Genomic DNA, 13387 nt, shown 5'->3' on the forward strand with positions numbered 1-13387 from the left:
CCCACCTCAGCTCTGGTGCCGGAGGGACCCTGCTCCGAGCTGCGCGGAGGGGGGGCGGGGGGGCCTCCGAGGAGGGCGGGGCTAATGCAGATTCAAACTTGGGAGAGCTAAGGCTGGGGTTGGGAATTTATTTTATTTTTTTATTTTCATTGATTTGAGAGAGGAAGGGAGAGGGAGAGAGAGATAGAGACATCAACAATGAGAGAGAATCATTGATGGGCTGCCTCCTGCATGCCCCACACTGGGAATGGAGCCCGCAACCCAGGCATGTGCCCTGACCGGGAATCCAACCATGACCTCCTGGTTCATAGGTTGACACTCAACCACTGAGTCACGCTGGCCCAGCTGGTGTTGGGGGTTTTGAAACCAGAGGAACTGAGGGTAGCGGCCGGTACCCTCCTTAAGCTCTGAAACTTTGGTCTCTCCCTTCAGGTCGAGGAGCAAAATCTGCACTTTATCTCTAAGGTGAGGAGCTGGTGGGGCCCTAAGCCTCCTCTTCCCTCAATGCAAACCTCTCTCCCTGTTCCCCCTTCAATCCGCTCACTCCATCGCCCCTCCTTCACTCTCCTCTATTCCCGTCTCTGCCCTCAGATTCAGCTTTTCTCGGGCCCCGACTTCCTGGGAGACCACATCTCCTTCGAGGATGACCAGGCCTCTCTGCCCGCCTCTTTCCAGCCCCAGTCCTGCCGAGTGCACGGTGGCAGGTGAGGATGTAGGAGAGGGTGAGGGAGGAGGCTTGGAGGTGCTGGGGGTGAGTGCGGAGACAGAGACAGGACGAACCTGCCCTGAAGCGTTTCACTCAGTTTGGAAATCCAGGCTGCAGGAAGAGGGCCTTTATTTCAAACTAGAGGCCTGGTGCACGAATTTGTGCACCAGTGGGGTTCCTCGGCCTGGCCTGCAGGATTGGGCCAAAACCAGCTCTCCAACATCCCCCAAGGGGTCCCGGATTGTGAGAGGGCACAGGCCAGGCTGAGGGACCCCACCAGTGCACGATTGGGGCCGGGGAGAGATGTGGGAGGTTGGCCATCTGGGGAGGGACCGCGGGAGGGCTCCAGGGCGTGTCTGGCCCGTCTTGCTCAGTCCCGATCAGCCAGACCCCAGCAGCAAGCTAACCTACCAGTTGGAGCATCTGCCCCCTGGTGGTCAGTGCACATCATAGCAAGTGGTTGAATGGCCTTAGTATATTATTAGCATATTACGCTTTGATTGGTTGAATGGACGACTGGACACTTAGCATATTAGGCTTCTATTATATAGGATGATGTCCTTACTCTGACTTCCTTAAAATTAGCTATTCTGTCCCAAAGCATTCAATCTTAAACAAAGCAAAATGAAGTTTTAATGGAAATGTAAAACTACTAGTTAGTATAGTATAAAGAACCCCAATCTTGTTTCATCCGTCCCTCTGCCTTTTTTTTTTAGTGGGGTATTTAAAATTCCAGGCCCAACATAAAATTTCACAGGTAAATACTTCCACATGTATCTCTAATAAGAAAGGACCCCTCCCTCATACACACATATAAACACAAGTTATTATAGCATCTAATAAAATTAACAATAATTAATATCTAATACCCAGTCCATGTTTAAATTTCTCCTGTCGTCTCAAACAATGCTTTTTAAACTTGGTTTGTTTTTCTCAGGATCCAAACAGGATCCACACATTACATTGGGCCAATTTGGTCTCTAGTGTATAACAAGCCCCCCTCCTCTTCATTTTGTTTTATACCATTTATTTGTTTGAAAAAAACCCGTAATTTGCCCTTTACGTTTCCTATCATCTGTATTTGGCTGATTGCTTCTTCGGGGTGTCTTTTAACTTGTTCCTCTGTGCCGCACATTTCCTGTAAACTGGCAGGTAGGGGGGCTTGATGAGATTGAGGATGTTAGATGGCATTGTGTACTTCTCATTGCATAGCATCAGGAGACCTGTGTCTGCTTGTCCCACTTTTTTTTTTTTTCTTCTAAATTCTCACCTGAGAGTGGGAGAGGGAAAGATAGAGAGAAACATCGATGTGTTTCTCTCACATCGATTGGTTGACTCCTGTACGAGCCCTGCTGACCAGGGCCCAGACTGGGGAGGAGCCCGCAACCGAGGTACATACCCTTCATGGGAATTGAGCTCGGGACCCTTCGGGCCGCAGCCTGATGTTCTATCCACTGAGCCAAACTGGCTAGGGCTGCTTATCCCACTTGTAAGATATTAAGATCCCAACATCATAAGATTTCCCATTTCCCATTCACCTAATGGTTTTAGTATCCATTGATGAAAATTGCCTAGATCCATTACTTCTTTAGAAGTTACAAAATGATGCTTTTCTTTTTCTTTTTTGTTAATCCTCATCCTAGGATATATCCTCCCGCCCCCCCCCCCCTATTGGGCCAATTTGGTCTCTAGTGTATAACAAGCCCCCCTCCTCTTCATTTTGTTTTATACCATTTATTTGTTTGAAAAAACCCCTGCACGAGCCCCAGAGGGGATCTAGCCTCCAACTGAGGTATGTGCCCTTTACTGGAATTGAACCCGAGACCCATCAGTCCATGGGCCAATGCTCTAACCACTGAACCAAACCAGTTAGGGCCAAAATGATGATTTTCTAATTTTTGTTATGCTTTCTACATAGTTTAGCTGGAATACAAAGAATTTCCCTTTTCATCTATTTGTTTACCTATACAAAAAAAGGCAGTTTGATTTTCCTCAAGGAAGAATGTTCGCCCCTTTCTCTTGATAAATTTTCAGAATAATTTCTGAATTGGTGCTCTAGCAACCTCCAAAGCTGACCAATGAAGATTTTTTTTAAAGTATCGCTGTGAACTCATGGATTTTTATGTATTTGAAACACTTCAATCCATTGGAGTCACTGTTCTTTTGTGTGCTAAAATTGTTCCATTTCTGGCAAACGGGAACCCCTACAAATGGCCTCCTGGGTTCTTTTCATATGATCCCAATAGTTTTTTTTAAAAATAACTTCCTTGTTTTTCTGATACAATAAGATGCTCCAGGGCAATTTTGCCTTCCTCCCCCTCCCCCAATTTGGAATCAGCCATTTCCCAAGGAACTCTGGCTCCTTTTAGTAGGAAATACTATTTAGAGACCAAAATCTGCATGCTAAATGTTTTAAAATTATAATATTAATATTACTACTAACAGTAAAAAACAGTGAATGCTGTTTGAGGTTTCTATGTGGTTCTTTTTGTCCTCAGGACATTCACCTGTATCCCATTCGGCATGTACAAAATATTGTATTTTTAAGACATCTGAAATCATGTGTGGATTTTCTGATATAAAGTTAGGTTCATTTATTTTATATTTATTTTAATCTTTAGGAATATTTTTCATTTTTATTCAATTCTGTTTTTAATTACACAACATATTTACAGTGTTCCTGTCCTTTCTCTCTGAAATTAATAAATATATATTTAAATATCTTTTTAAAAAAATATACTTTATTGCTTTTTTAGAGAGAGCGGAAGGGAGTGGGATAGAGAGATAGAAACATCAATGAGAGAGAAACTTCATCAATCAGCTGCCTCCTGCATGCCCCCCACAGGGGATGGAGCCCACAACCTGAGCATGTACCCTGACTGATGGCCTCTTGGTTCCACGTTCAACCGCTGAGCTACACAGGCCGGGCTACATTTAAATATCTTTAAAAAACAACAAGGAGAGCGGAAGGGAGGGGGATAGAGAGATAGAAACATCAATGAGAGAGAAACTTCATCAATCAGCTGCCTCCTGCATGCCCCCCACAGGGGATGGAGCCCGCAACCTGAGCATGTACCCTGACTGATGGCCTCTTGGTTCCACGTTCAACCGCTGAGCTACACAGGCCGGGCTACATTTAAATATCTTTAAAAAACAACAAGAACAAAAAAAAAGACATCAGCTTCTGTCTGTCCCTGCCACCTTTCCCCCTCCCTCCCCTGTAGAAGATTATTTTTGGTGTTTAGTTTACTCATTCATTGTTTCATTTTGAAGATATAAGTAAATATACATTCATAAAATTACGTAAAACTTTCTAAATCACTTTATATATCTTTAAGAGATCATCCTCATTCCTTTTTACTGCTATATTATACTCCACATTCTTTTCCTTTTAAAAAATTGATTTCAGAGAGGAAGGAAGAGGGAGAGAGAGAGAAACATCAATGATGAGAGAGAATCATTGATTGGCTGCCCCCACATGCCCCACACTGGGGAGTAAGTCCGCATGTGCCCTGGACCGGAATTGAACCTGGGACCCTTCAGTCCGTAGGCTGACGCTCTATCCACTGAGCCAAACTGGCTAGGGCTCTACTCCACATTCTGAGTGTATTCAACCAATCCCCTACTGATGGACATTCGGGCTGCCTCCACTTTTTGCCATTGCAAACAGTGCTGTAATGAGTGGTCGTGTGTGCATGTGTCATTTTATGTTTTTGGAGGGGGTCCTTGGATTGATTCCAAGAGATAAGATTACTGACTAACTGTATGTATGGTTTTGCTTGATGTTACCAACTTTCCCTTCTTAGGGGCAGCATACCTTCAGTCAGTCCTTTTTAAAGTCTGACCTTAGTCACTGCTGCTGCAGTGCCTGTTCATCCTTGGCTTCCCTGGGTCAGGGGGTCATGATCAAGTCTGCATCCTCTCTGCTGTATCTCAGGCCTGGGCAGGCTCAAATCCCCACCCACTCATGTCCCCACTTCCCCCTCCCCAGCTGGATCCTGTTTGATGAGAAGAACTTTGAGGGTGACCAGCACATTCTCTCCGAGGGCGAGTTCCCCACTCTCACAGCCATGGGCTGTCTGGCCTCCACAGTCCTGGGCTCCCTCAGGAAGGTACCCCTGGTGAGTACCCCTGTTCGTTCCAGGCAGTCCCTGAGGCAGGGGGTGCTGCTAGGGGTGTCCCAGGCCTCTTCTCTGTGCAGTGGGCTGCTGGGGCTTGGATCCTGTCTTCCCCAGAACTTCCCCAGGTCCCCCTAACCCCAGGGCTTCAAAGCCAGTTCAACTTACTAGAGATTTATCGAGTACCTGCCAAGATAGGTCCTGGGAACAATGACATAACTCGGGCACAGCCCCACCTTCAAGAAACCCAGGGTCACAAGATGGCTCTGCTGTCGTGCGGGGAGCAGAGGGGTGGGTCAAGGCAGTGGGGTTAAGACAGTATAATACTGTTACAAGACTGTTATAAGACAGGGGTGGGTCAAGACAGTGAGCCAGAATAAGTCATGATGTCCTGGACCAGATGGAGAGAAGTGACCCGGGCCCCATTAAAGAGCTCAGCCTGTAGGACTTGGTGACCAGCCCGGGGTGGGCCAGCAGTGGCTGCACGGGCCGAGCAGCTGAGGTTCACTGAGCACACACCATGCTCAAAGCCCGTGCTCCCGGCTTTAAAAAAGGCTTTTCAGCCGGCCGGCGTGGCTCAGTGATTGAGTGTCAACCTATGGACAAGGAAGGCGGGGTTCGACTCCCAATCAGGGCACATGCCCAGGTTGTGATCCGCAGTGTGGGCTGTGCAGGAGGCAGCTGATCAATGATTCTCTCTCATCATTGATGTTTCTATATCTCTCTCTCCCTTCCTCTCTGAATATATATATATATATATATTTGTTTTAAAGGTTCTCCATATACTATATACTAAGGCATTCAGTCCTCACCACAACCCTATACGGTTTGTTACTATTCCCATCTCCCTTTTCCAGATGTGAAAACTGAGGCACACACGGCTGGTAACAGGCAGAGCCAGGTTCTCCCTGAGGCAGCCCAGCTCCTGAGTCCGAGTTCTTTACAACTACTATCTGGGCTCTGAAGGCAGATAGTCCTGGTTCTGAAGCCCAGCTTCGGGGGTTTAATCTCCCTCCTCAGTTTCCCCTCTGCTAAGCAGGGATGATAGCAGCACCTACCTTATAGGGTTGTTGAGAAGTTAGAATGAGATCAGGTAACGTGCTTAGCACAGAATCTGGGATAAGCCTCACATATATGAGAACTACTATAATTAACAGTATTATTAGTATACTATTCTTAGAAGTGCCATTTACTGGGGAGACGGGCTGAGGGGCATTGGGGGGCCTAGTCTGGCACGTGCTATATCTGAGAGTCCAGCAGTGTGCAGGAGTCAGGAGCCCTGTGGGGTGCAGCTCAGGAGGGAAGAAGGCCTGAGTACCCATCTGGGAGTCAAGGGGCTGAGTCTGGGGCCAGGGCTGCCATGGTTTCAACCTTTCCCAATGCCCCGGACCCCCAGCACTTTTCAGAGCCCTCCATTTTTCTGTACGGACTGGAGTGCTTCGAGGGGAAGGAGATTGAGCTCAATGGAGAGGTGCGGAGTCTCCAAGCCGAGGGTTTCAACAACCACGTGCTGTCCGTGCGGATCCAGGGGGGCACGTGAGTGGGTTGTGGGGAGAACAGAGGGTGGGAGGCTGTTAGTAAGTGAAGGCTGGTTCCAGGTTTCTTCCCTGAGGGGACTCAGAGGGTGGGCTCCCTCCCAGCCAGGAGGGAGGGAGAGGTGGACTGAGGAGGGTCATTGATTCTCAGGCTGGGACCTCAGCCCAGGGGGGAAGGGGCTCTTCAGGACCCTCCTCTGCCCTGCAAACCTCAGTCTACTTCCCAGCCTCCCTCTCTCACCTCGGGACCCTAACCCCAGGCAGAGGAGTCCCAGCAGCAGAGGAAGGGAGGTGAAGAAAGTTCTGACCTTCGTGCCTTCTCCTCCACCTTTCTGTCTGTCTGTCTGTCTGTCTGTCTGTCTCTGGCACTTGCTGGGCCCAGCTGGGTGCTGTGTGAACACAGCGACTTCCGGGGCCGCCAGTGGCTGGTGGGCAGCTGCGAGATCACGAACTGGCTGACCTACAGCGGGACCCAGAGGGTGGGCTCCCTCTACCCCATCAAGCAGGTGGGTAGCATGTCAGGTTGAGTGTGTCCATGACGGCCTGTCTGGGGGTGTGTCTATCTGTGTATTTCCCACACTCAGCATTTGTGTGCTTTTGTCACAATTTCGCCACATCGTCCTTCCTCTTGAACTATTATCTACTTAATATTTTTTTCTAAATCAGCACCATTTTTTCCTACTCTATCCTTATCCTAAGAAATAATAGTCATAAAATCATGAGTTTGATGTGGATGGATGATTTTTCATTAATAGGAAATATAATAAATACATTACCACTAAAAATCTTTTTACTGCCATTAAATTTTTTTAAAAATATATTTTATTGATTTTTTACAGAGAGGAAGAGAGAGGGAGAGGAATAGAGTTAGAAACATCGATTCAGCTGCCTCTTGCACGCCCCCTACTGGGGATGTGCCCGCAACCCAGGTACATGCCCTTGACCAGAATAGAACCTGGGACCCTTCAGTCCGCAGGCCGACACTCTATCCGCTGAGCCAAACCAGCTAGGACTAAATTTTTTTTAGAATATATTTTTATTGATTTCAGAGAGGAAGGGAGAGGGAGAGAGAGATAGAAACATCAATGATGAGAAAGAATCATTGATTGGCTGCCTCCTGTATGCCCCCGACTAGGGATTGAGCCCGCAACCTGGGCATGTGCTCTTGACTGGAGTCAAACCCGGGACCCTTTAGTCTGCTGGCTGAAGCTCTATCCACTGAGCCAAACCAGCTAGGGCTGCCATTAAATTTTTAACCATAGGTTTATCCATGCAGGACTAAAAATTATCTCATGTAGTAAGCACACCTCACTTTGGGCAGCACTGATTCCACATGTCTGGCCATGTGTCTGATTTCTTACATGTGCGTTAATGCGGAGGCGTGGCCCTGGGTTCTGTGTGTGTGCATGTGCTGTCTGAGGGTGTTTCTGTGTCTGTGCAGTCATTTGTGTCCGTGTGTCTGTGTTGGTGACCTGTGGTGTGTGTGTTTATGACTACACGTGCCTGTGCCCCTGTTGAGAGTGCGCGTGTCTTTGTGCGAGGATATTGTGTGGTCCCCACGTTCGCAGACTCTTAGAACGCCAGTGCTAGAAGAAATCCGGAGACTATCTCCAACGCCTGCATTTTACAGGTGGGGAAAGAAAGGCCCAGAGAAGTGGACAAGGATTTGCTCTGCAATCTTGGGCAAGTACTGTACTTCCATGGACCTCAGTTTCCTCATCTTTAAAATGGGGGTCATACATACGATGGAGTTGGTTTGAGGACTGAAGAAAAATAATGTATGTTAAGTCCTTAGTACAGTGCTTGAGTGGGTAAACACCCAACAGACACTAGCTGTGATTCTGTTACTGTTACGGCCATCACCAATACCCGAGGTCCTCGCCGATTTGAGGCAGAGCCTGACCTGATAACAGACAGGGCAGTGTCTGCCGCCCATGGTTCCTCTTTAGTGGGGGCGTGTGTGCACGTCTGAAGACCTACATGCATCCATCCTCTTAGCAAACACACGTGCCCGGTGCCGAGTAGGCTGGGGGACCCGTGCATCGGTTGGGATGTGTGAGTCTGCCTGGCTCTGAGTATCTGTGTGTTTGTCTCTGCTGCAAACTTCTGTGCAACCACGTGGACCTTGGGTGTGTCTGCCAGCGTGTCCCTCTGCACACGTCTGTGGGTATCTGTGGACATGGGACTGTATGGGTGTGGATGTGTGCTCCGGATGGGGCTTTGGAATTTGTGTGGGAAACAAGGGGAGACTTCAAGGAGGGCCAAGGGTGGCTTAGGGGCAGGAATGAGGGCTTTGGCGGTTGGGATACCGGAGGGTCCAGAATTATGGGTGTTGGGAGCCCAGCGGGGAGCATCTCTAACCCAGGAGCCCTGACTCTCAGCTCCCTCCACTCCCCAGCGCCGGGCTTATTTCCGCCTCTGGAATGTGGCACTGGAGGGGTTCCTGGCAGTGCCAGACCATGTGGAAGACATGAAGGCGGGCCGTGTGGTGGTTGCTGAACCGGGAGCTGGAGGTAGCTGCGTCTGGTACTACGAAGATGGGCTGCTGAAGAACCAGGTACTGGTTTGGTGGCTGAGACAGGGACACCAGGGCCCCCGGCATTCACAGACTCACCGTGGGTAGTGCCAGCTCAGCCAGTAACAGGACCCACCCGGGGTCAGAGAGACACACACTCAGACACCAAGACCCTGGGAGTGGAGAATGCAGGCTGTGCATCCACCCCTGGGCAATTTATCCTCTTCTCTGGGCCTCGGTCCCTCATCTGCAAAACAAGGGCATTGAACCAGATGCTTCTAAGGGACTTCCCAGCTCTGATGTCCTGTGACAGAACTTGGGTCCTAGTAATAACGATAGATTCACTCCACAAACATTTCCTGAGCACCTATTGCGTACCAGGCCTTGTTCTAGGTGCTGGGAATACAGCCTTGGGAAGACAGAAACGACGCTTGCCCTCCTGAAGCGTACATCCTCCTGGGGAGTGGCAGAAACAACTTAAATGAGTAAAATACCTTAGCACCTTAGATGATGCAACAGAACAGCGATTTTCAACCTTTTTCATCTCATGGCACAACATAAGCTAATTACTAAAATTCTGTGGCACACCAAAAAATATAAGTTTTGCTGATCTGACAAAAAATAGATATCATTTTGATTGATTTACCAACAAATAATAATAATAGTAATTACCTATCCTTTTTGCTCCAAAGTGACTTTTAAAAAAACAACAACACAGGTGCCTATACTTGTATATAAGGGTTTCTGGTATCAAGAATTGGCCAATCGAAGGCAACCTAATTATGTGGCCTGACCAATAAGATGCAACTCTATTATATGATCTATATATTTATGGTTTAAGACCGGGCATTCACACCAGATGGCTATTGCTGTGTTGGCTGTTGTCATTTTTTATTTGACAACCTAAGGGAAAGGAGGTCAGTGCCCCTGACTAAATAGTCAGGTATTGCATGTTTTAAAAATTCTTGCGACACACTGGTTGAAAATTGCTGCAATAGAGAAAAAATAAACGAGTAAAAGGAATAGGAAATATCGGCAGCTCTGACAAGGAGAGCCCTTTCTGGGACGATGACGTTCGAAGGAGGCAGCCATGCAGGTACCTGAGGGAAGAATGTTCCAAGTAGAGGGAACTGTAAGTGCAAAGGCCCTGAGGTAGGAACATGCCTGGCATTTTCTAGGACCAGCAAGGCCGCCTGAATGACTAGAGTGAAGTGAGTTGAGAAAGGAGTAGCAGATGGTATCAGAAAGGGTATGGGAGTGCAGGTCCTTACAGGCTATTAAAAGGGTTTGTCTTTGAGTCAGAATGAAAGGGAACACTATGTACCAGGTGCCATGCGAAGCCCTTCACATGCACACCTCTTTAATCCTTAGAGCAGCGGTTCTCAACCTGTGGGTCGCGACCCCTTTGGTGGTCGAACGACCCTTTCACAGGGGTCGCCTAAGACCATCCTGCATATCAGATATTTACATTACGATTCATAACAGTAGCAACATTACAGTTATGAAGTAGCAACGAAAATAATTTTATGGTTGGGGTCACAGCATGAGGAACTGTATTTAAAGGGCCAGAAGGTTGAGAACCACAGCCCTAGATCCACCGTGCCGGCGAGACTGAGACCTGCCACGCTGTGAGACCCATCAATGCACCTCCTGGTGACCGATCGTTTGGTTGTTACAGCGTTACAGCGTTACAGCCACTGGCCTTTTATAATATAGACTAGTGACCCAGCACGCAAACTCGCGTGAGACCCGTTTCCTGGAGGAACGAATATTTGTCCAGCCCTTTTATCATTTCTCACCCTCACAACAACCAGCACTCAGGGATTCCCATCTCCAAGGAAACCAACCTTTAGGAGGATTAAGAGATTTGCCCAGGGTCATAATCCATAAGGACTTAAAGCGGGGTGTGCCGGGGGTGTCTTTCTTTGGTGGGGTCCCTGTGGAGAGGAACAGTGCCTGATGACCTCCTGGGGCCTCAGGTGGCCCCCACCATGAGCCTGCAGGTGATCGGGCCCCCCAGCGCAGGCTCCAAGGTGGTGCTGTGGGCCGAGAGCCGCCTGCCCCGTCAGACATGGAGCATGTCACACAGCCCATCAGTGTGTCTGTGGAGGCTTGTCTGATGTGAAAGCCTGTGTTTTGGGAGTCAGTCGTGGAAGGTTTCCTGGAGGAACGAATATTTGTCCAGCCCTTTTAGGATTTCTCACCCTCACAACAACCAGCACCAGGGATTCCCATCTCCAAGGAAACCAACGTTTAGGAAGATTAAGAGATTTGCCCAGGGTCACAATCCATAAGGACTTAAAGCGGGGTGTGCCGGGGGCGTCTTTCTTTGGTGGGGTCCCTGTGGAAAGTAACAGTGCCTGATGACCTCCTGGGGCCTCAGGTGGCCCCCACCATGAGCCTGCAGGTGATCGGGCCCCCCAGCGCAGGCTCCAAGGTGGTGCTGTGGGCCGAGAGCCGCCTGCCCCGTCAGACATGGAGCATCAACGACTTGGGCCACATCTGCAGCCAGATGTTTGAAGGTCGGATCCTGGATGTGAAGGGTAAGGTGGGGATGTGTGCGGGAGAAGGCACCTGCGGGCAGGGGAGTCCCCAGCTTGCTCTGACCAACTGTCTCCCCATCTCTTGCTCCTCCCCAGGTGGCCGGGGCTACGACCGGGACCATGTGGTGCTGTGGGAGCCGACCAAGGACAGGGCTTCCCAGATCTGGACTGTTCATGTGCTCTGACACCCCACCCTCCCAGGCCTGGAGGCTTTCTCGGGGATGAAATGTTTTTATAAGTGTTTGTTGCTATTGTTGTTGTGTAACATGAGTTGTTTTCTAATATCCTGCTGGGTAGCCTCCTCTCTGTGCACTTGGTACTTGGAAGTGGGGTGAGGATTCCTTCACCTGCCTTGGTCACCCTACATCCAGGCTGACTTCTTCCCTCCCAGCTTGTCTGGGGCTCAAATGTAAGGCCTCCCTCTGCCACCAGAGGGAGCCCTGGGTCCAGACTTACTAACTGGCGAGTGTGGACTTTTTTTTTTTAAATATATTTTATTGATTTTTTTAAAAAATATTTTATTGATCTTTGACAGAGAGGAAGGGAGAGGGATAGAGAGCCAGAAACATCGATGAGAGAGAAACATCTATCAGCTGCCTCCTGCACACTCCCCACTGGGGATGTGCCCGCAACCAAGGGGGACCTGGCTGGGACCCTGTCCGCAGGCCGACGCTCTATCCACTGAGCCAAATCAGTTAGGGCGTGAGTGTGGACTTTTAAGCAGTTACCCCAAATGATGTGTGCCGAGAACCTGCTCTGAGCCAGGTTTGGCACCTTTCTCACTTAGTGGGAACATGCATGGGGTTTTTGATGCTCCCCCCACCCCCCATGGGGAGCACAACGACCAATTTATTTTTAAACAGGGAAGGAACTAAGGAAATGTGTGCCTGTGTGTGAGACGCAGGGGCTGTGGGGACACACACAGGAACCAAGCCCCTTGGCCCCTCCCTCAGGGAGCTCACAGGTCCAGGGGCGGATTCTGATGAGGAAATGTCAGGTCTCTGCAAGGTGATCCCAAGGGCAGGAGCCTCAGCATTTGGACTTTGGATCAGGGAAGCTGGGGTGGGAGCTCCCTGGCACCACCTCCTGCTGATGGGGGCTTGAGTGGCTCCTTGGTGCTGTTGCAAACCTGGCGTTTGGGGCCCCCTGATGTCAATGACCACACACAGGCCCCAGCTCCAGGTACAGGACAACTTTATTGACCCCAGCTGGGTGATGCTAACACCTCCACATCAGTATCTCCCTCTGTAGGCCATTGCCCCCAAGGAACTTTCTGTCAATTTCCACAACTGGTGGTCTCTGGTCTCAACCCCGCCCAAGGACTGGGGATGGGGAGTTTCTCTTGCCATGTCTCAGAGGACACAGGGCTGGGGCTGATGCCTGTCGCCTCAGCTGAGGTGGAGGAGCTGGAGGAGGGTGTTGGCCAAGAAGATAAGGACACCGCCACTGCCCAGGCTGCTGAGTGCTGGGGCCCCGCCCTTGATTTTCTTGGTGCCGAAGGTGGTGGTGGTGGTAGCCCTGGTAGTGGAGGTGGTGGCAGAGGTGGAGGTGGTGGAGGCGGAGGAGGTGGTGGAAGTGGTGGAAGTGGCAGGTGCGGAAATGTTTTGCAAGATTCCACTTTGTATCTGCAAGAGAAGTGGGGCAAGCTCAGGGGGCTTTTGAATCTCATGTTTGTTTAGAGACACAGATCCCCCACCCAATACAATAGTCTTCACTTCTCTGTCCCATGATGATGACGTCTGCCACCAGTTCCCATGGAGACGATTGGCTGCTTCCTGCCTTAACACAGTCCCTAGCCCACCTCCCACAGAACCTTCCTGTCATCTCCAGACCACCAGCTCCTCCAGCATGTGGAAGACAGGGGAGGCTGTGGCCCCGGCCCCTGAGCTTACCAGTTGGGCCAGAGGCTTAACCTATCTGAGCCTCAGTTTCCTCATATTCTGAATGGAGAGAAGAGCACATTACAGTTG

General features: G+C 49.6%; 2 protein-coding genes across 2 annotated transcripts in view; one reads left to right on the plus strand and one right to left on the minus strand.

Moving 5' to 3' along the window:
• AIM1L (absent in melanoma 1-like) overlaps nucleotides 1–11703 on the plus strand; it is a 25363-nt gene extending 13660 nt beyond the window's left edge. Inside the window, exons 12-19 of the mRNA XM_014546758.1 lie at nucleotides 427–465; nucleotides 592–704; nucleotides 4698–4827; nucleotides 6221–6360; nucleotides 6742–6865; nucleotides 8758–8916; nucleotides 11258–11417; nucleotides 11514–11703. Coding sequence (XP_014402244.1) covers nucleotides 427–465; nucleotides 592–704; nucleotides 4698–4827; nucleotides 6221–6360; nucleotides 6742–6865; nucleotides 8758–8916; nucleotides 11258–11417; nucleotides 11514–11602 — 954 coding nt within the window. The 3' untranslated portion in view covers nucleotides 11603–11703. The remainder of the gene's footprint in view (nucleotides 1–426; nucleotides 466–591; nucleotides 705–4697; nucleotides 4828–6220; nucleotides 6361–6741; nucleotides 6866–8757; nucleotides 8917–11257; nucleotides 11418–11513) is intronic.
• An 891-nt stretch (nucleotides 11704–12594) lies between these two features.
• The window catches only part of LOC102239622 (probable protein phosphatase DDB_G0282105), a 3081-nt gene continuing 2288 nt past the window's right edge, over nucleotides 12595–13387 (minus strand). The window contains exon 3 of the mRNA XM_005875154.2: nucleotides 12595–13042. Within this exon, the coding sequence (XP_005875216.2) occupies nucleotides 12806–13042 (237 nt within the window). The 3' untranslated portion in view covers nucleotides 12595–12805. The remainder of the gene's footprint in view (nucleotides 13043–13387) is intronic.

This window comes from Myotis brandtii, unplaced genomic scaffold, assembly GCF_000412655.1.
Source record: "Myotis brandtii unplaced genomic scaffold, ASM41265v1 scaffold456, whole genome shotgun sequence".
NCBI classification, from domain to species: domain Eukaryota; kingdom Metazoa; phylum Chordata; class Mammalia; order Chiroptera; family Vespertilionidae; genus Myotis; species Myotis brandtii.